Raw genomic sequence first — 22436 nt, 5'->3', positions numbered from 1 at the left:
TAAAAATCCAAGAACTCTAATGGGAAAGATTTTATATGAAGAAGGTAACAAAACCCTGGATTGCCCTAGATCCTTGCCCTTTCACTTGTTTGCCTGGCACCTGCTGGAGATGCAAACCAACTTATTGAACTTTAGACATGGCACTCTGTAAAAGTAACTAGGACCTTGAAGAACTTTCCTACTGACTTACTCTTAGATAAGTATTTTTATTCTGTTGTTCATCTCATTTGTTTGTTCATATATGGTCTGTTAACACAGGTTCTATATTAAGGGACTGAGAAATGTAGTGATTAAATAATGTAGTAATAGAAATATGGAAATTTAGGGGGTAATATTTCAAATCAGTGGGGAAAGATGTATCCCTTAATACATGACATTAGAATTACTTGCAGTTGTCCAGAAAAAAAAACCACATTGTTTATACTGAAATAAACTCCAGAAAATAAAAGATTTAAATACTTAAAAATGAGAACTATGAACGTACTAGAAATATACATACATGATTTGTTTTTCATAATATTGGCATGGAGAAGGCATTTCTAGACAAGACTCCAAACCTAAAGTCTGTAACAGAAAATATTGAAAAAATTTTACTATACACAAATTTCAAACTTTTATACAGAAAACATCACTAGCAAATGTCAAAATATAATGAACAAAGTAGAGAAAAAAAATGTAACACACATAGAAGAAAATGAGCTAATTTCTTTAGCATTTAAGGAACTCTTAAAAATTGGGGGAGAGGAGGATTGAAAAATTACCTGTTGAGTATTATGCTGATAACCTGGGTGACAAAATCATCTGTATATCAAACCCTCATGACACAACTTTCCCATGTAACAAACCTGCACACGTCCTCCTTGAACCTAAAATAAAAGTTGGAAAAAAGAATAAAGCAACAATATTGTAACAAATGCAAAAAAAGACAGCGTGAAAAAGTAAACATTTTAATTTAAAAATGGACAGACATTTGAAGTTTCAGTTCCCAGAAAAATGAATACAAGATTGACTGCAGCCTTGTTAGCAAAAGCCAAATCCTGAAGATAAATGTTCTTCAATGGTGTGACTTGTTAACTATGATAACAGCTGTTAAAGGAGTAAGATGAAGGTACATATATTGATATGAAAAGTTGTTCATATTTCCAAAATACAGAATGAGTATCCCTTGTCTGAAGTGCTTGGGACTAGAAGTGTTTTAGATTTGGGATTTTTTCAAATTTTGGAATATTTGCATACAGACAATGAAATATCTTGGGGATAGGACCCAAGTCTAAACACAAAATTCATTTATGTTTCATATATACCTTATACACACAGCCTGAAAGGAATTGTATACAAAATTCTTAATAACCTTGTGCATGAAACAGTTTGTGTACATTGTGTACATTGAACCATCAAAAAGAAAAGATGTCACTAATCTTAGCCACCCATGTGGAGAATTTGTGGTTGTTTGGTATAACCTTCATTCCTGACTCTGAATCTATATGCAACCAGTAAGCAATCTTTTTTTTTAATTTATTTTTTATTTTTTTATTTTTTATTTTTTTTTTCTTTTGAAGAAGAAAAAAAGGAAGAAAGAAAGAAAAAAAAGAATGAAGAAGAGGAATAAAAAGGAAGAAAAAGAGGGAGAGAGAACGGGAGTATTGCTTTATTGCCCAGGCTAGAATGCAGTCTAAAAATGGGAATTGGAAACCTCTTTTATGCCAATAATTGTGCTTATCAATGGAGACAGGAAGGAATAAGGGAAGAAAATAACAAACAAGCAGCCAACCAACATTTCATTTAAACCTATGAAATGCTATGCAATTATTGAGGAATGATTTACTTCCAATTATGTAGTCACTTTTGGAATAGGTGTGATATGGTACTGATAAGAATGTATGTTTTGTGTATTTGAAGTGGAGAGTTCTATAAATGTTTATTAAGTTTCCTTGTTCCAGGTCTGAGTTCAAGTCCTGGATATCCTTGTTAATTTTCTATCTCGTTGATCAGTCTAATATTGACAATGTGATGTTACAGTCTCCCACTATTATTGTGTGGGAGGCTAAGTCTCTTTATAAGTCATTAAGAACTTGTCTTATGTATCTGGGTGCTCCTGTATTGGGTACGTGTATATATAGGATCGTTAGCTCTTCTTGTTGCATTGATCCTTTTACCATTATGTAATGTCCTTCTTTGCCTCTTTTGATCTTTGTTGCTTTAAAGTCTATTTTATCAGAGGTGAGAATTGCAACTCCTGCTTTTTATTTATTTATTTATGTTTGCTCTCCGTTTGGTTGGTAAATCTTCCTCTGTCCCTTTGTTTTAAGTCTTTGTGTATCGTTGCATGTGAGATGGGTCTGGATACAGGGTACCGATGGGTTTTGGCTTTTTATCCAGTTAATAATATATATGAGTTTAATACTGCCATTTGATGCTAGCTGGATATACTTTTGGAAAGGCTGATACTGGTTGCTCCTTTATATATATAGTGCTTTTTTCAGAAGCTTCTGCAAAGCAGGCCTGGTGATGGTGAAATCTCTAAGTACTTGCTTGTTTGCAAAAGATTTTATTTTTCCTTCGCTTTTGAAGCTCAGTTTGGCTGGATATGAAATTCTGGGTTGAAAGTTCTTTTCTTTAAGGATGTTGAATATTGGCCCCCACTCTTTTCTGGCTTGTAGGGTTTCTGCTGAGAGATCTGCTGTAAGTCTGATAGGCTTCCCTTTGTGGGTAACCTGACCTTTCTCTCTGGCTGCTCTTAATATTTTCTCCTTCATTTCAACTCTAATGAATCTGACGATTATGTGCCTTGGGGTTGGTCTTCTTGAGGAATATCTTTGTGGTGTTCTCTGTATTACCTGGAGTTGAATATTGTCCTGTCTTACTAGATTGGGAAAGTTTTCCTGAATAATCTCCTGAAGAGTATTTTCCAACTTGGATTCATTCTCTTCGTCACATTCAGGTACACCTATCAAACATAGATTAGGTCTTTTCACATAGTCCCATATTTCTTGGAGACTTTGCTCATTCTTTTTTATCCTTTTTTCTCTAATCTTGACTTCTCGTTTTATTTTGTTAAGTTGGTCTTCGAACTCTGATATCCTTTCTTCTGCTTGATCAATTCGACTGTTAAAACTTGTGCATACTTCGCAAAGTTCTCGTGTTATGTTTTTCAGCTCCATTAATTCACCTATATTCCTCTCCAAATTGTCTATTCTCGTTAGCATTTCGTCAAACCTTTTTTCAAAGTTCTTAGTTTCTTTGCATTGGGTTAGAACAAGTTCTTTTAATTCACAGAAGTTTCTTATCATCCACCTTCTGAAGCCTGCTTCTGTTAATGGAAAGCACTCGTTCTCCATCAGGCCTTGTTCAGTTGCTGATGAGGAACTGTGATTCCCCTGTAGAGGGAGAGGCATTCTGATTTTGGGTATTCTCAGCCTTTTAACGCTGGTTTCTTCCCATGATTGTAAATTTATCCACCTATCGTCTTTGTGATTTCTGACTTTCAAATTAGGTTTCTGAGTGGACGTCCAACTTGTTGATTCCCAGTGCCAAAATCTGAGCAATCCACTGCGCCGGCCAAAACAGTGGTGTTAAGATTGATGGTGCTTTTCTGCCTGGGAATCAGCCAAAAGGGGACCCAGTCCCGCTCACTCTGCACCAAGAACTGCCGTGCTGAGGCACTAGCAAAACCGCCGTGCCGGCCACAAGAGTCACGCTGGCGACCCATGGGGCTCCTCCGCTGGGAATCTTCTGGTCCGTGAGCAACAAAAATTCATCTGAAAGTGTGGCATCCTCTCGTTCTATGCACTTTCACTGGGAGCTACAATCCCGAACTGCTAGTGGTCAGCCATCTTGGATCTCTCTCCCCAGCAATCTTTTTCTTACATGTATTCACACATCAGTGCTTAACAGTAAAAATATAACATACCATTAATACAGTGAAAAAAATAGTGTTCATAAGCCATTCAGTAGCATCACCAGGATACTGTATCAGCAGTTAAACTACAGCAACAATTAACAAACGGCAGGCTTTCAGTCCCCACCTATGATGCTGTGTTTTGATTAAAATGTTGTACACTGTACACTATATTTTGTTTTTTTTAGGTGAGAAGAAACGTTAGTAACCCTTGAGAGGCCAGGTCCTCAAGGGATGAGTAGGCATTGTGCTGGATGGCTTTCTAAAATTTCCACCAGGGTCATTTGTCTCATTATAACAGTTTTGGTCTTAGAAGTGTCCCTTTGATTTTATAAATAGGCATGATTTCTTGTTCTGTTATTAATGCATACTGCTCTAGTCCTTCAGTGAGCCCATTGCACATTTTCACCACATTTTCTGTAGGTACATTTTCTGCAGTGTGAACAACGTCATCGTAGTAGCCACTATTCCTACAGTCACTTTGATTCAGAACTATTTTGGCTATTTCACCATCAGTCAATGAATGAACAACTGGAGCCTCATTAGCTATGTTAAAATCTTCTTTGATATCCACCTCTTTCAGCATACTGATGGACTCTGATGGAATATTTTTTGCATATGTAAGGCAGTCAGACATAATTTTTCTCCTTCAGAGTAGACTCCTTCAAAGTGGACAAGTGGACTCCTTCAAAATCAACACCTTATTTATCATCATCGCTGAATATAATCACAGGCCAGAGGTGTTCCAGGCATGCCCAATTGTGTCTTTAGTTACTCTATTCCAAGCATTGCAACAGCATATATGGCATACATTATGCTAAACTCCTTTTGAAAACCCACACCCACACCTCTGTTCATTGCTGCTAGCATGCTATTCAAGAAAGTGTTTTTATATTTACTCTTAATTGGTCTAAGTTACCCTAGTCACATGGTTGAATTAATGAAGTCACATTTGGGGAAAGGTACCTGCCATAACAGGATTGATGAGAATTTCAGCTGGCCAACGAACAGAACAGTTGTCAAGGAATAACAGTCTTGCAATCTTCCTTCAGTCCAGGTTCCTTGTAGAGAGCGCCAGCTACTATACAAAATATTTGTGAAACCAATTGGGAAAGATGTCCCTGGTGATCTATGTCTTTTTGTTAGCATAATAATGGACTAGTAAGAAATGGACTTGTGAAAACAGCAACTACACAAACTTTTGCCTGTCACAGCAAGTTTACACTTAGGTGTGCCTGCTGTATTAGCACGTCCCAGCGCAGTTATTCTACCCTTGGAATCCTTAATTTCTGTGGGAGCTCTCATCAGCTGTAGTCAGTGTCTTTCTGGGGCAATAGTACCTAAACAGTGATGTTTAATCAGCATTATAAACTTGTTCTGGTATCAGATTTTAATCAGTGATGACCTTGCCAAACTCATCAATGAATTTCTTTGCTGCTTGATGATCAGCAGATGTGTTATCACTACAAATCTTTAAAAACGTAACACCGTGTCTTTTTTTAAATATCTGCAACCAGTCTGTTGAATATTCAGTTTCCTTCAATTTCCAGTTCATCATGGTAGATCCTTGCTTGTTTCATGATCAATATGCCATTAAGTGTCATATGTTCACTGCTATCGGGTGGATTCACTGTTTCAATACACAATCCAGATCTTCACGTATAGCCTTATGCAGTGTTTTTCTATTTTTCATTAACTTCTGCTTATCACTTTCAGCATAAAACTTCAATAGTTTATTCTTCTGTTTCTTCAGGTCCTATACAGTGGTCATTCCAACACCATGCTCTTCTGTAAGAAGTTTCACACTTACACTGCTGTTCAGTTTTTCCAACAAGTTGACTTTCTGTGCTATAGGTCAACATAAATACTTCCTCTTTTTCTTATCACTGTTACTCTTAGGGGTATGTGCAGGCCTTTTTGACATTTTGAAAAATTTATTTACACCACAGAGTAGAGAATAAGCAGGAAAACACAGGTAGTAATGCACATAGGTCTTGGCCCCATGTGGGGCATCGTGGAGAACCTGCTGATGGTACGCCTGGCCTGCACACATGCCATTTTATTACTTTTTATGGGCGGGCTTGCATGGGGGAATCTGGGCATGCACAGAAAATATATATGGCAGCTGAATGGGCCTAGGAGGGCCTTTTTTGAGGGGGGACATTGGATAAACTGTGTATCGTGCACGTGTGTTTTGACTGAAACCCATCACATGAGGTCAGGTGTGGAATTTTCGACTTGTGGCATCATGTCAGCACTCAAAATGTTTTGGATTTTGGAGAATTTTAGATTTTGGAATTTTGGACTGGGAATGCTCGACTGAAAGAGTTTTAAGTTAAAAATACCCAGCAGGTTATATAACAATGTTTACTATAATCTCATTTGTCTGTGGACATGTATGTCAATCTGGAAGGATATACAAGTAATATTAATAGTTAGCTCTGAGAATTAGTACTGAAGTATAAAAGGATAATTTTAGTCCTGTACTGTTTGGATTCTATAGTGTATTATTTTTATAATTATTTAAAATATTACTTAAATGATTACAAAGACAAATTGAGGTAAAGGTTCAAACCAGGTAATGAACATGGCACATAAGAACAGATTCAGCTGGGCGCAGTGGCTCATGCTTGTAATCCCAGCACTTTGGGAGGCCGAGACGGGTGGATCACGAGGTCAAGTGATCGAGACCATCCTGGTCAACATGGTGAAACCCCGTCTCTACTAAAAATACAAAAAATTAGCTGGGCATGGTGGCGCGTGCCTGTAATCCCAACTACTCAGGAGGCTGAGGCAGGAGAATTGCCTGAACCCAGGAGGCGGAGGTTGCGGTGAGCCAAGATTGCGCCATTGCACTCCAGCCTGGGTAACAAGAGCGAAACTCTGTCTCAAAAAAAAAAAAAAAAAAAAAAAGAACAGATTCATCATGCATTTAGAAAGAGTAATCAACAGGGCTTTGTCCTGTAGTGGTAGAGAGTGGGTAGATTGGTCACTTGTGTCCTGGACCTCATGCTCTTTTATGATTTGTATCAGTTTGGGTCATTTGGGAAAGATACTAAAACAGAGTTAGGAGTGAGTAAAAGTTGTTTATTGAAGAGGAGTTCCTATGAAAGCTAAAGGGGAAGAAAGGAAGACTGGGGAGGAAAAGCCTTCAGACTATGTGCTGATCTGACATACAAAGGCCCTCCTTCTTGGAATGAACAGGGAGGGAGACTCAAACCACAGTGCAGATAAGATAAAGCCAAACCAACATGGAGCTCTAGGGCAGAGACTGCCTCTTAGAGAAGGTCCTATTTGGGGCAGAAATGTCCAGACTCTGGTACCCCTACCATGCTCAGCAGTTGGCTGGGGACTGCCCAGAGGAGCATGGCTCCAGCTCCTACACTGTGTAGATCCCAAAGTTGCTGCAGCTGCAGGCTGTGTTAACGACACTTTTTGCAGCTTAATAGCAAGTGTTTTCTTGAAGGGAGATCAGAGTGGTCCACCTGCTTGGCTGCCAGAGTCCAGATCCACTTCTCTATACAGTTTGAGGGAATAGCAATTCCAGGATTCCACTGGGTCTTTCTTTCTGAGGGGAAATTTACAAGAGGGAGTTTAGGGAGACAGACTACAGCCCCTGCTGCTGCATTTGATCTCAGTGCTGTAAGTGATACTCACTCTTCTCCACTATCCATTTAAAATGCCCTTGCCCTCAGCTGTCAGCTCTGCTGGTCTCAGGGACTTACCTGGTGGCATTACTCAAATCTTCATTTCTGAGGGGTTTGAGTCTCTGATGACCATACCCTTCTCAGGCCCTTGTTTATTCACTGACAAAACTGGGCAAAGACATTGCCAGTGTGGGTGTGTGCAAGTGGATCATCCAGGTTCAACACATATCCTTTCCTTGCACATTAACCCCACTGTGAAACAGAATCTCTACCTCTCTCTGATGATCAGCATCAATTACCCCTGCCAAGAGGGTGACTCTTTTTGCCTGTTGGAGCCTGGACACAAGGAATTCAAAGCACTCCCGTGGTAGTTGTAGCTTGTAGTTCCATAGGATTCTTATCATATCTTTCCAGGATAGCAGAGGACCAATGTAGTCAATTTGTCATTAGGTGTAGCGAACTGGTCTTTCACTGTTAGTTTCCATTGCTGATAGGTTGGATCTTCAGAAGCAGTAGTAACTAGATCAGGCTTGGCAAGTGGTAGTTTACCCTGCTACCCAGGATTGTTTCTTCCTAGGCAGTGGAGCAGAACTCCCTTCCCTCTTTGAAAACTTGAAGAGAGGGACAGTTCTTGCATCTACTCCTCACCAAAACTCTTCCTCCATCAAAACAGGAAAGATGGGTCTGTACTGTAGCAACTTGAATTTCTCGTTCCCCAAAGCTCTTTCCCCAAAAGAGACAACTTTTTTCTGAAAAGAATCTAAATTTCATTTTGACACTCTACTTCAACATGAGTGCTAAATGTAACCTCTATCATTCAGAGAGACCAGCCTTGGCAGCATAAAAAAATTTTTTTTTTAAGTAGAGCATAGTGGCATGCACCTGTAGCCCCAGCTACACAGGATACTGAAGTGGGAGGATTGCTTGAGCTCAGGAGTTCGAGGCTGCCATGAGCTGTGATTGCATCATTGCACGCCAGCCTGGGTGATACAAAAAGGAAGGAGGGAAGGAAGGAAGGGAGGGAGGGAGGGAGGGAGAGATGGGGGAAGGGAGGGGAGAGGGGAGAGGGAGGGAGGGAAAGCAAACAAGGAGGGAGGGAGAGGAGGGAAGGAAGGAAGGAAGGATGAAGGGAGGGAGGGAGTGGGGGAGGGATGGGAAAGCAAGCAAGCAAGCCTGCCAACAGGGCCTCATATAGTGCCGTCAGGACAGGGTTGACGCACCAGCAGCTTAGACCTCTCTATCCATGCCAAGCAGTCCTTGCATCCGAGCCCTCCCCAGGTCTTCCAGTAGTGGTACAGCATCTTCACAATTGTCACTGCACCAGAAAACATCCAGCTGTTGCCCCCAAAGCCAGGGCAATAGAGACTCCCTCTGTGAGGCTCCTCCAGCCCCTCTATCTGGACACTCCATGCAGCCATATTCAATTCTATTGCTCCTACGCTATCTTCTCCTCTCTTATGGGCCTTCCCACCCAGCAACTGGGCACTGTCCTGGACTGAGACACAGGTCTCTGCTCTTAGATTCCACAGCTTATCTGGATATGGGGGAGGGGAAATTAATCATATCCAAAGACTCCTATGACTCAGCTTGGGAACAGGCCTCAGGCTCTTTTCTGAGGAGCACACTGGTATCGAAGATCTCTTCCTTCTGACTCTTCTCCATCTAGCCATCCTATGAGATTTTTATGTAATTTGGAGGTAAAGTAGCCAGAAGCTGCAACTATTCTGACAAAATCTAATATTTATGGTGACAGCACAATGCCCTGAAACCTGCAAGACTTTAAAGAAGCATTTCTTAACCGGGTGCTGTAGGCTTTGAGGGCAGAATAATTCTTCATCATGTGAGAGTCACATTGCATGCCCTGCTCCCCAACCCCCAGTCCTCCTCATTGTGAAATCCAAAACATGCACACACATTTCCATATGTCTTCCAGCTAAAATTTATGAAACTCAAAAAGTTTGTAAAACTATAAACCCAAGCCTTTTCTTTCCAGATTATTCTCTATAAAATGTTTCAAAAACAAAAGATTGAATTTTTTTCTTACTGTTTTTTGTAACATCTCCCCTCAAGGCAATGTGTTATCTCTTGAATTGCCCAAATGAGTTGGATCTCTGTGGCAAGGAAGTGTGGGTGAGAACTCTTTAATACTTTAAAGGTTTCTAGGTAGAAAAAATATTTTAATAATCTTTAACACTTTCCATTTTCTAATACGTTGAGGTGAGGCCATCAGCAGTGTGAGGTGGGGAAGTGATTATAGAGACTTGAGGAGAGGGAAAAAGATGTCAAATATTCATCCTCAAAGAATGGGGAGACAGAATTTGTGTGTGAGTGTCCCATGTCCTGCCCAGCCATGTGTGTCTATAGGTATCTTTTGACTCCCCATTTCCTTGTGACTTACCAAACCACTCTGGAAATTTGACCTCCTCATTAATAAGAAGAGACTTTTTTTGCTTCACCTACTATATTTATGTGCAGAAGTGTACGACAACTACCCTCTCTCTTATCGACAAATGTTATCTTCTCCTATTTCTTTTCTCTGCTAAAATGCACATATTCTTGTATAATTTTAGCCTTAATGAGACAAGAAGGCTGTCTTCAACTGGGTCTCACAGAGTTACAGCCTTTGATGGGGGAGGAGAGTGGAATGGAGCAGGAAGGGAGGATCATCGTAGTCTAGTGTTTTGTCCTTAGTTTTACGTAGTCCAAAGATGATGATTGGCTCATTCAGAAATGATTGACTGATTTCACAGTAACCATACTTGCCAGAAGTGTTGTATGTATAAATTGGAAAGCTAATGCATTGATTTATAATTACAGGTAGAACTTTCTAGTGACTCAAAGAAGGGCCTCACTTTTTCAGGATTCAGTTGCCTTGAAAATCAAGATAGGAATCAACTGACAGGAGAGCACAATCTTGTAGGATAGTTTGTCCATTTTCTCAAAGGGCTGATGGATTACTCATGCCTTTCTGAAAAAATTTGTCTGTGACTAAATGAATTGCATTCATGAAATGCAGAGCCTGTCTCTCGAAGAAAACAATATGGCGCCCTCAAAGTCAGGCTACCCAGCTTAATTTTCTCTATACTTTGCTCAAGTAAGGAGGGTTTCCTCATATACATATGTGCATGTGTGTGTGTGTAGAGAAAGAGAGAGAGAAAGAGTTCTCTCATATATATGAATATGTATTTACAGTAGGGTGTGTGTGTGTGTGTGTGTGTGCGTGTGCATGTGTGGTAGAAAGATAAGTGGCATTTTTTTAGGTAACCTAGATCCAAAGGTTTGCTGATGACTTTGTATTTTGCTATTCCAGTCATGCACTGCATAACAACATTTCAGTCAACCATGAACTGCATATACGATGGTGATCCCAATGGTGGTCCCATAAGATTACAATGAAGATGGTAGGAAGTGGGGAAGATGGCTGAAAGGAAGCTTCTCCGGAGTGCAGCTACCACCGAATGAGACAGAACCAGAGCGATATCCGTGTCTCCGAGCGAGGTACTGGTTTTGTTTTAAAGGGACTGGTTGAACAGCAGGATTAACCCCCACAAAAAGGCAGTGAAAGCAGCCCAAAGGTGTCCAGCCGAGGCAAGGTGGGGCATTGCCCCACCTGGAAAGTGTATCAGGCACGGAGGATCAGGGGGGCATCACCTCCTCGGTTCTCTGAATCAGATACAGCAATTCACTCCGAGACTTTGGCAGCACACAGACCAGGAAAAAGCCGCCTTGCTGAGAACCACCTGGAGTCGCAGACCCGGCTGACAGCCCAGGCCAGCAGCCCCAGCCAGACCAGTGCCTTCTTAGTGCAGACCAGGGTGGAGGTTTGAACTAATACCAAAAAAGCTTGCAAAAAGGAACTGCCTGTCCCACAGAATAGGTGAATTTAGAAATAGAGTTACAGGCTCAGATAAAATCCAAGTTTTCACCCTTGGCCATTAAGAGATATTATATGTATGAGGATTGGGATGTCCTACTTTCCCTTAACTGCGAAGTATCCCTTTGGTACTCATATTTCAACCCCCAAAATGCACTTTGCTAAAATGTTTGCTGTGGAGCCAAGTCCTGTGGATGGAAGCTGAAGAGGTGAGGGCTGTGTGCAAACACATGGTGGGGAGTCTGGATGGGTTTACAGTAAGCACAAGCGCCCCACAGGGACTGCAGCCTTTTACCTCTCACTGCAGGGGATGGGCATTGACCAGGTGATGCAGCCCCAGAAATCAATTCAACACTAATCAGGACTGCAGCTGGGATCAGAGAGGAACACATGGGAATTTGTAGATTATGTAGTCAGGCTATCTGAGATACGATGGGAGCACCAGAAATGGCTAGCTACCATATCTGTCCAGTTTGCCTTTCAACACTGCAGATTCAAATATGGGGGAACACAAGCCAATACTGAAGGCCCAAAGCAGAGGCTTAGACATAGGACACTCTCCAGGATGAAATAGAGATTTTAACTAGCATGTCAGCCCAGAGCACAACCAGCACCAGAAGTGAAAATAACTGAAAGAAAGAAAGATGATTTTTTTGACTTACATGCTCTTGAGAAAGCTGGAAAATTCAGTCTGGAAAAGGAAAAATAGCAAACTTACAGCTATTGCTCATCTCTTCTAGAACAAAGAAAATGAGCTGGGGGCCCAGTGGGGAAATCTTGTCCAGAGATCTACTTTTCTTCCTTGACATTACATTAGTTTTGTGCTGCTCGGTTCTCTTTTGCTTTAATTTTTAATGTCTTTGGTGAATTTTCATGGCCTGCACATTGTTCGACTCTAGGTGTCCATTTGTAGCTGCAGTTCACCGAATGCCCCATCACTGCCTTACTGAGCCACCGCCACGCATTTCTAATTGACTTGTCCCTTCAGGTGTCTAAATTCGAGACCTCTGTTGTAGAATACTAAGATTTCTTAGTAAATTTAGCAAAGGGTCTAAGTACTAGAGAATTGATATTTCTAGTCCTGAAGGACAGTGATCTGCCCTTGAGGGTTGTTTGAAGTTAAGAGTTGCAGCAAGTGGTAGATCTCATTTCCCTGGAGGCCCTTAACATTATGGAAGAGTCTGGCCTTGAAAGGATGAGTTGTCCAGTTGAATCTAAAGTAGAAGGCAAACGAGGTTACTATATATATCATATACCACATATATACCATATAAATTACTATGTATTACTAATATATTATATACCAGCTGTGTTGAAATATTAATCATGTAACATAATGCACCCATTAAAGTGTACAATTCAGTGGTATAGTATATTCACAAGTATGTGCAACTTTCACAACAGTCAATTTTAGAACTTTCTTATCAACCAAAAAAGAAATCCTATATTAGTAGAAATCCTGTAACTCCCACTCCACCTGCCTTAGGCAACCATTAATCTACATTCTATCCTATAGATTTAACTATTCTAGACCTTTCATATAATCACATAATATGTGTCTTTTGTGAGTGACTACTTTCACATAGCATAATGTTTTCAAGATTCTTGCATGTTGTGATATGAATCACTATTTATTTTCTTTTTATGGTCAAATGATATTCCATTATATGGATGCCACATTGTGTTCATCCATTCATTAGTTGGTGGACATTTGGGTTGCTCCCACCTTTTGGTCATTGTTCATGCTACTATAAACATTCTGTGCAAGTTTTTGTGTGAACATATGGTTTTCATTTCTTTTGAGTACAGTTGACCCATTGTATCTGTAGGTTCTACATCTGTGGATTCACGCAACCATGGATCACAGATTGAAGATATTTGAAAAATAAAAATAAAATAAACAATATAACAATAAAAATAATACACATTTTAAAAGCAATACAGTATAGAAACTATTTACCTAGCATTACATTGAATTAGGTATTATAAGTAAACTAGAGATTATTTAAAGTATATAGGAGGATGTGTGTAGTAGACTAAATGCAAATACTACATTTTTTATAAGGGCCTTGAGCATCCATTGATTTTGGTATCCTGGGCCGGGGATGGGGGTGGACTGGAACCAATCTCCCATGGATACCAATGCGTAACTGTAGATACCTAAGAATTCACATGGTAACTTTATGTTTACCATTATGTTTAGCCATTTGAAAAAGTGCTAAACTCTTTTCTTTCTTTCTTTTTTTTTTTTTCTTTTTTTTGAGATGGAGTCTTGTTCTGTCACCCAGGCTGGCACGATCTCAGCTTACTGCAACCTCTGCCTCCTGGGTTCAAGTGATTCTCCTTCCTCAGCCTCAACTACTCAGCTACTCAGCTGGGACTACAAGCATGTACCACCATGCCTGGCTAATTTTTTTGTATTTTTAGTAGAGATAGGGTTTCACCATTTTGGCCAGGCTGGTCTTGAACTCCTGACCTCAGGTGATCCACCCGCCTTGGCCTTCCAAAGGGCTGGGATTAAAGGAGTGGGCCACTGTGCCCAGCCAAGAAAGTGCTAGACTGTTTTCAAAAGTAACTGCACCATTTTACATTCCCACTAGCAATATATGAGGGTTCCAGTTTCCCCACATCCTGATTAACGCTTGTTATTATCTGACAATAATTTTTTATGGCACTCATCCTAGTGGGTGTAAAGTGTATCTTTGGCTTTGATTTGCATTTCCCTGGTGATTAATGATGTTGAGCATCTTTTCATGTGTTTATTAGCTATTTATATATCTTTGAAGAAATGACTATGAAGATTCTTTGCCCATTTTCAATTGGGTTATTTGCCTTTGTGTTATTGAGCTATAAGAGTTATTTATGTATTCTGGATACAAGACCCTTATCATATGTATGATTTGCAAATACTTTTTCCATTCTGTGGATTGTCTTTTCACTTTCTTTATAGTGTCCTTTGAAGCACAAAAGTTTTAAATTTTAATGACATCTAATTTGTATATTTTTTTATTCATATTTAATACTTTTGGTATCATATTTAATATTCCATTGCCAAGTCAGAAGACACAAAAATTTATCCCTGTTTTCTTCAAGAGTTCTACAGTTTCAGTGCTTATATTTTGAACTTTGATTCATTTTGAGTCAATTTTTTTAAAGATGTGAGGTAAGAGTTCAATTTCATTCTTTTGTATGTAGTTATCCCAGCATTGTTTGTTAAAAAGACTCTTCTTTCCCATTTTGAATGGTTGTGGCACCATACTAGGTTTCTTCTTAGGATCTTATCTAAGTCTGACATACATGTCTCCACATTCTTAACCTTAGAGGTCATCCCTCCCTTTAATCTCACTTAATATGGTCAGAATCCTCACCTTTCATGCATCCAGAAATGTTTTTTTTAAAGTGTTTTCCAAGTCTTTCTGAGATCCCCCTGGAAACATGTAGGCATCTCATGGATCTATCCTAGTTGTTGCTTGTCCTAAAACAATGCAGCCCTCTCTCTTTCCGGCCCCTTGTTCTTGCCATTTTGTAATTCCTTCTGACTGCTGCCCCTCTCCTTGCCTTGCTGGGTCCCAGGTCTGGCCATGAGCCTCACTCCTACTTCCCAGAGCACAGCTAAGACTATGCAGTAACATCTAACACCATTTTATTGAAGGCATGAGATAAGCAGAATGGAATTTCCTTATAGGAGACGGTACACATGGTTGGCTATTAAGTATCACTGCCCTGGGTTCCACTTGCCATGCCCATCCATAAAACATTGCCTGGATATCTCCTGCCTTAATCCTCTGGCCATCATGCAAATTCCAGTGTCGACAGACCTTTTTCAGATAAGCAGGCTCTTGGCCTGTCCAGGCCTCCAACACTTCTTTTGCCTGATGGAGAAGAATAGCTTTTCTTCCCCAATAATACAATTTTTCTACAATTGCATTATTATAATTTTGCAAACATATAACTCTGCTTATAGCATGGATGCTTTTTATATTATGATGGAGCACAGTTTAGGTCCTCTTTGTCTCCCTCTGCTCCAGAAAATGGTCTGGGTTTTACTTTGTAGAACTAAGAAGCTCACAAAAATGTCCTTTCAAACTAGAGTTGTCTGACCTTAGGTGGGGTGCCAGTGTCTACATCTAGCTAAAAAGGAAACTCTGTCCACTCTGAAGTAACAGATGTCCTCCCATCCACATTCCAGATGTCAAAGAGGACATCAAACATTGGGATACAATCTCCAGGAACCCTGTTTCTGAACCTAGTATATCACAATTGTTTTTCCTTAGCTCATTGTTAATTCTCTAATTAGAAATATTTTTACCTAAATAATTATTTTACTAACAAAAAAGGAGAATTATGTCTTATTTCCCATTTCAACTACAAGAAAATATGTTCTTATCTTGGATGTGTTATCTTTAAGCTTTTTGATCATTTCCCTGAATGAGAATCACTTAGTAATTCTAATAATGTCCTACCAAAGCAGAAAGAACCACATACATCAATAGTCAAATTGGTAGAAAATTGAGAACACCCAAATGCCTTTAACAAGAATGATGTGAATACAAGTGACATGCATGTGCTTCTTTAAAATCTAGATAAACTTCTGAGTTATTTAGTCCAATATTATTTGGAAGGGAAATTGAACTAATTTTTAACAAAACATATTTTATTTGAGCTGCTATAAAAATAAATTTGAGAAAAAAATAAATCTTCAAAGTAGACAGCTAATGGTAATAATCTCTGAGATCTAGAAAATGCATTACAGGAGAATTGAATGCTGGCAACTCTGTTAAAAATAAATAATGTTCTTTTTATTCCAAAACAAGAATTGATCCTTCTCAGTTCTTCATTATTAAAATTCAGAAAACATAGAACCATTTCATAGTCTGAGTAATTTATATCCTTACATCCCAAGTGCCTCAACAGAGTACCCAACAAAGAGTAGAAACTTAAACAAGAAATTGTTGAATTAAGTAGAGTGGAAATTGAATGTTCTCGAGTCTGAGTGTGTGTGTACTTTGTGGAGGGGAGGTTTTGCCTCTCCATGGTACCTAGCCCGGCTCCTCCACAGAGCAGACTTCACTTTCTTCTTGTTGATTTTACATGAATGGTTCTCATTACCCAAACTTTATATTATAATTCTATAATGTTCAATAAAATAAAAACTTCTTGGACAGAATATTTTTAATATCCAGATTGCTTGCAGGATACTCCAGGCTAGCCAGGATTTTGCAGGGATATACTTGCAGATGTGTCACTAGGGAATGTCTAAAGAATGAACATGCAGGCAGCAAGGGCCTGTGGAGGCAACCATATGTGTCTCTCTGGAATCAGTGAGGAAGGTGGAAGCAGAGCAGCTCAGCCCTCTCACTCCCCCTCAGTGCTTCCAGAAACCCCTGACACAGAAGATTCCTCCTAAAGAAATGGCCCACTTAGCCCTTTTCCTTTCTGCGCTTCTTCAGCTTCCTCGCTACTGATGGTATTCAGATTCAAACATTATTTCCTGAATCCTAGCTCTGTCCTTGGTGATGAGAACACCTAGGTTCAAGCATAAGATCACAGTATAGTGTTATTTGGTATTCCAAGGTCAGCAGTCTATTAAAAAAAAAAAAAATCCAAACCTCTGGAGCATGGAGTGCTGAAAAAAGACGGGTTTATAACCAGTGGCATAACATGGCATTGAAAGCCATGGATATGGGTTAGTTTTCCCTGAAAGAGTATAGAATGAAAGGAGGGCTTTAGGATGAGGTCCCAGTAATACCCACACCACATCTGACTGTCATGTGGGAGAGGCTGATTCGCTCCCGAGTATCCATCCTCCCTTTTTTCTTTAGTAAGAGGACCTTAATTTACTCAGTTAAAAGATACTGTTCTCCAGCATCTGCAGCTGGGAGGCCAATGGAGTGTATGTAAAGCAAGAGGTTGTATGTATCTTACAAGAAGCTTCTTTAATGACTCATGGTGAAGGTTCAACACATGCTCTTTTTCCCTTCCGTCTGATGTCTACTGACATGTGTATGATGGCTGTCATCTTGGATCATGTAGTGGCTATGAGGTGACCTTGAAGATACTAAGATGCTGAGATGGAAAGACAGACACTGGGCCCCTGGATGGACTACCTTTGGACTTCTTTTGTTCCTGAGAGAATTACCTATTCTATCCTGTTTAAGCTACCATCATTTAAGAACAGTGCAAGAAGACAGTCCTGCAAGCAGGAATGAAAGATGCAATCTGAAGAATAGCAATGGTGTGAAAAATGCTGTATTTTACTCTTTTTTTTTTGCAGTGAAATTCTCTTAGAGATGAAGTTTTAATAATCCATATAAACTTATTATTCACTTTTTTTTGAAGAATGACAGGCAAAATGGTCTTTTCTGTTGTTAGGAGTGACAACAGAGCCAAATTATGCAGCTTCTTTTAATAATAGAGCAGAATGTGCATACTTTGTAGAGGCAGGTCCACAGCCACTGTCACCTTTTCTGTGTTAAAAATAGTGGAAATGTATCCATCCCTCCATCTGTCCATATAGTCATTCAGCATTTTCTGAGCTCCTAATTTGCACTAGGACTAGTTTAGGGCACAATAAAAATGCAAAATAAGATATAGATGTTGCTTTCCCAAAGCTTACAGTTAATTAGGAAATGGATAAACAGGAAATGACGATAGAATGTGAGAAGTTTGAATGAAACTTACTTGTTTCCTTTCTCTGAGAGGTTTTCCACTCCCACCCATCAGTCAGAAGGTTGTCTTGGTCCTTTATCTTCTCAAGGGTTGTACCCTTTGTCACTGATACTGGGACACCCTGATGACTCAGAGCCTTGTTCCCAGTGGGCCAGTGTCCCTTTAGTAATGAGAGAAGAGACTCTCCTTTCCTTCTCTATCACTTCATTTCTGTGGTAGCATCAGATCCCCTTGAGGACTGATTTGCAAATAGGAAGTTCTCTTCTGAAGGTCGTGGCAAACATAGGAGATAACTAAATTCTGGCTAATCAGGACTTTCCTCTGTGCTGCCCAAGGAGGGTCCTTTAAGACTGAAGTCTTTACTTGGAGGGTGTCTCATGCATGGCTCCTCCTGTCCACCTTGCTCCCATGGCCACAGCATCCATGAATGTGGCCTGTCTTTTTAGCTCTGAAAGATTTTAGGATCTCCTTATTCTTGGTGTGGAAGTTGTATAGGGATCTGTCTGGGCATGATTCTTCTATTCCTTATGCTGGGAATCTAATGAACACATTGAACAAATACACTCATGAGCTTTCATTCTTGTATTATTTCTTTGGTTGGTCAGATGTTGGCCCTCCTGAATTCATCATCTGGGCTTCTTATCATTTTTCTTAGGTGTTGTTAATTAGTTGGTCAGCTTTCTGGGATATTTACTTGACTTTAATCTCCATATTTTCTATTGAAATTTTTTTTTACTATAACACAGATAATTTTTTTTTTTCAAAGAATTCCTCATGGATTGCTGTTGTTCTTTTATAATGGCACCATGCTCTCCTTCCGTGAATACAATTTTATATAAAACTCTTGCAGAATCCAAATGAGAATGATTTTGGTTCACAGAATGATCACCAGTTACTCTGAGGTCATTTGTTTGTGTTTGCTCATCTTGGTCATTCTTATTCATATTTGAGATATTCCCCAGTGTCTGAGATTCCTTTGTAATTTGTTCATGGATGATAGGTAGCATTGCTATGCATGGATGGAGAGGGTTGACTGGATGAATTTACAGGCAGAGAGCCCACCAGCATCTTGGGAACTCCTAAATGCTTAAATGTATAGGTCTCAGGCCTGGGATGCCAACCATCACACCAGCTACCACAGTTTTCCTGCATGGGTGCTTCGACTTCTCAAGCCGAAGTCTGACACCTTCACTCTCACGCAGTCTGGGGAATACCTTCACCCATCAATCATATCTGACAGCATTTCCCACTCAAAGTGTCCCCAACACAACATACTCTCTCCTTTCGCAAACCTGTTTCCCTCCCTGGGCTTCCTGCATCTGATTGTTATACTGTCTTTCCAGTGTTAAAAAACACAGAATAATATCTGAGTGTATCTTATTCTGCTCATTTTCAGTTCCTGAGACCTTGAGGATTCTTCCTGTCTCTGTCCACCCTCTCTCTTTCCATCATAGCCTCTCCAGTCAGGCCATCATTATTTATCCCTTGGAAAAAATCCAAGTTTCTCTCTAGCTTTCTGCCTCTCACCTCTCTTACAGTTAGCTGTCAGATTAATATTCCCAGGTGTAGTTCTCTTTGTATCATTGTGCAGCTCAAAATTCTTTCCTGGATATCTTCTATTTACTCATTAAGGCCTACCTTCGCAATCTGATGTTCAGTGGTTCAACCCACTTCCCTTCCCACCTTCCTATGGGAGGTAGGAGCATGTAGCATGCGCTTTAAGGACATACAGGCACAGCCAGGCAAATTATTTGCCCTCTCTGACCTGTACCTACCTTTCTTTTTTTTTTTTTTTTTTTATTGCATTTTAGGTTTTGGGGTACATGTGAAAAACATGCAAGGTTGTTGCTTAGGTGCATACGTGGCAGTGTGATTTGCTGCCTTCCTCCCCTTCACCCATATCTGGCATTTCTCCCCATGCTATCCCTCCCCAATTCCCCACCCCCCCCGCTGTCCCCCCCACTCCCCCACAACAGACCCCCATGTATAGTGCTCCCCTCCCTGTGTCCATGTGTTCTCCTTGTTCAACACCCGCCTATGAGTGAGAACATGTGGTGTTTGATTTTGTGTTCTTGTGTCAGTTTGCTGAGAATGATGTTTTCCAGGTTCATCCATGTCCCTACAAAGGACGCGAACTCCTCGTTTTTAATGGCTGCATAATATTCCATGGTGTATATGTGCCACATTTTTCCTGTCCAGTCTATCATCGATGGGCATTTGGGTTGGTTCCAGGTCTTTGCTATTGTAAACTGTGCTGCAATGAACATTCGTGTGCATGTGTCCTTATAGTAGAACGATTTATAATCCTTTGGATATATGCCCAGTAATGGGATTGCTGGGTCAAATGGAATTTCTATTTCTAGGTCCTTGAGGAATCGCCACACTGTTTTCCACAATGGTTGAACTAATTTACACTCCCACCAACAGTGTAAAAGTGTTCCTGTTTCTCCACATCCTCTCCAGCATCTGTTGTCTCCAGATTTTTTAATGATTGCCATTCTAACTGGTGTGAGATGGTATCTCAATGTAGTTTTGATTTGCATTTCTCTAATGGCCAGTGATGATGAGCATTTTTTCATATGCTTGTTGGCCTCATGTATGTCTTCTTTTGTAAAGTATCTGTTCATGTCCTTCGCCCACTTTTGAATGGGCTTGTTTGTTTTTTTCTTGTAAATCTTTTTTAGCTCGTTGTAAATTCTGGATATCAGCCCTTTGTCAGATGGGTAGGCTGCAAAAATTTTTTCCCATTCTGTTGGTTGCCGATTCACTCTATTGACTGTTTCTTTTGCCGTGCAGAAGCTGTGGAGTTTGATTAGGTCCCATTTGTCTATTTTGGCTTTTGTTGCCAATGCTTTTGGTGTTTTGGTCATGAAGTCCTTGCCTACGCCTATGTCCTGAATGGTTTTGCCTAGGTTTCCTTCTAGTGTTTTTATGGTGTTAGGTCTTATGTTTAAGTCTTTAATCCATCTGGAGTCAATTTTAGTGTAAGGTGTCAGGAAGGGGTCCATTTTCTGCTTTCTGCATATGGCTAGCCAGTTTTCCCAACACCACTTATTGAACAGGGAATCCTTTCCCCATTGCTTGTTTTTATCAGGTTTGTCAAAGATCAGGTGGTTGTAGATATGTTGTGTTGCCTCCGATGCCTCTGTTCTGTTCCATTGGTCTATATCTCTGTTTTGGTACCTACCTTTCTTATCTCTAACTTCAGAATAATAAAAGCACAGGTATGCCTTGGAGATATTGCAGGTTTGGTTTTGGACCACCAGACTAGAGTGAATACCACAATAAAGCAAGTCACACAAATTTTTAAATTTCCCAGTGCATATAAAAGCTATGTTTACATTATACTGTAGTCTATTAAGTACACTATATTGTAGTCTATTAAGACATTTGTCTTTAAAAATGTAGATACCTTAATTAAAAATACTTTATTGCAAAACAAATACAATCATCTGAACCTTCAGCTTGTAATCTTTTCACTGGTGGAAGATCTTGTCTTGATGTTGATGGCTGCTGATTGATGAGAATGGTGATTACTGAAGGCTAGGGTGGCTGTGACTACTTCTTAAAATAAGACCACAGCGAGTTTTGCCACAATGGTTGACTTGTGCTTTCACAAAAGGTTTCTTTGCAGCAGGTAATGCTGTTTGATAGCATTTTACACACAGTGGAACTTTTCAAAATTTGTCAGTCCTCTCAACTCCTGCCACTGCTTTAGCAAATTAAGTTTATGCAATATTCTAAATCTTTTGTTTCATTGCAGCAGCGTTCCCAGCATCTTCACCAGGAGTAGATTCTATTTCAAGAAATCATTCTTCACTCATCCATAAGAAACAACTCCTTATTCATTCAAGTTTTCTCATGATATTGCAGAAATTCAGTCACATCTTCACGCTCCATTTCTAATTTTAGTTCTCTTGCTATTTCTACCACCTTGGCAGTGATTTCCTCAATTGAAATCTTGAACCCCTCAAAGTCATGCATAAATGTTGGAATGAATTTCTTCCAACTTCCTCCTAATGTTGATATTTTGACCTCCACCCATGAGTTACTAATGTTCTTAATGGCATCTAGAATGGTGAATCCTTTCCAGGAAGTTTTCCATTTACTTTGCCCAGATCCATCAGAGGACTCACCATCTATGGCAGCTATAGCCTTATGAAATGTATTTCTTAAATACCAAGACTAGAAAGTCAAAAGTACTCCTAATCCATGGGCTGCAGAATGGACATTGTGTTTACAGGCATAATAACAATGTTCATCTCCTTGTATATAGGTGCATTGTCAATACACAGTAATATTTTGAAAGAAATCTCATCTTTTGAGCAGTAGTTTTTAACAGTAGGCT

At 39.8% G+C, this 22436-nt stretch overlaps 1 protein-coding gene across 2 annotated transcripts in view; it reads left to right on the top strand.

Annotated features, from left to right (window-relative positions):
• Positions 1–22436, top strand: part of CCDC171 (coiled-coil domain containing 171) — a 408737-nt gene that overhangs the window by 355509 nt on the left and 30792 nt on the right. The window contains exon 25 of one of the 2 annotated variants that reach the window (XR_010344271.1): positions 10856–11043. Coding sequence is in view for 1 of the 2 variants with exons in the window: in XM_064381348.1 (XP_064237418.1) it covers positions 10856–10870 (15 nt within the window). In the remaining variant the exon portion in view is untranslated. Of the gene's footprint in view, positions 1–10855; positions 11152–22436 lie in introns of those variants that run through there. The other variant, XM_064381348.1, reaches the window with a different exon arrangement.

Source organism: Aotus nancymaae, unplaced genomic scaffold (genome assembly GCF_030222135.1).
Source record: "Aotus nancymaae isolate 86718 unplaced genomic scaffold, 86718_ANA_hifiasm-v0.15.2.pri h1tg000003l, whole genome shotgun sequence".
Classification (NCBI taxonomy): Eukaryota; Metazoa; Chordata; class Mammalia; order Primates; family Aotidae; genus Aotus; species Aotus nancymaae.
This window is presented reverse-complemented; position numbering and strand designations above follow the sequence as displayed.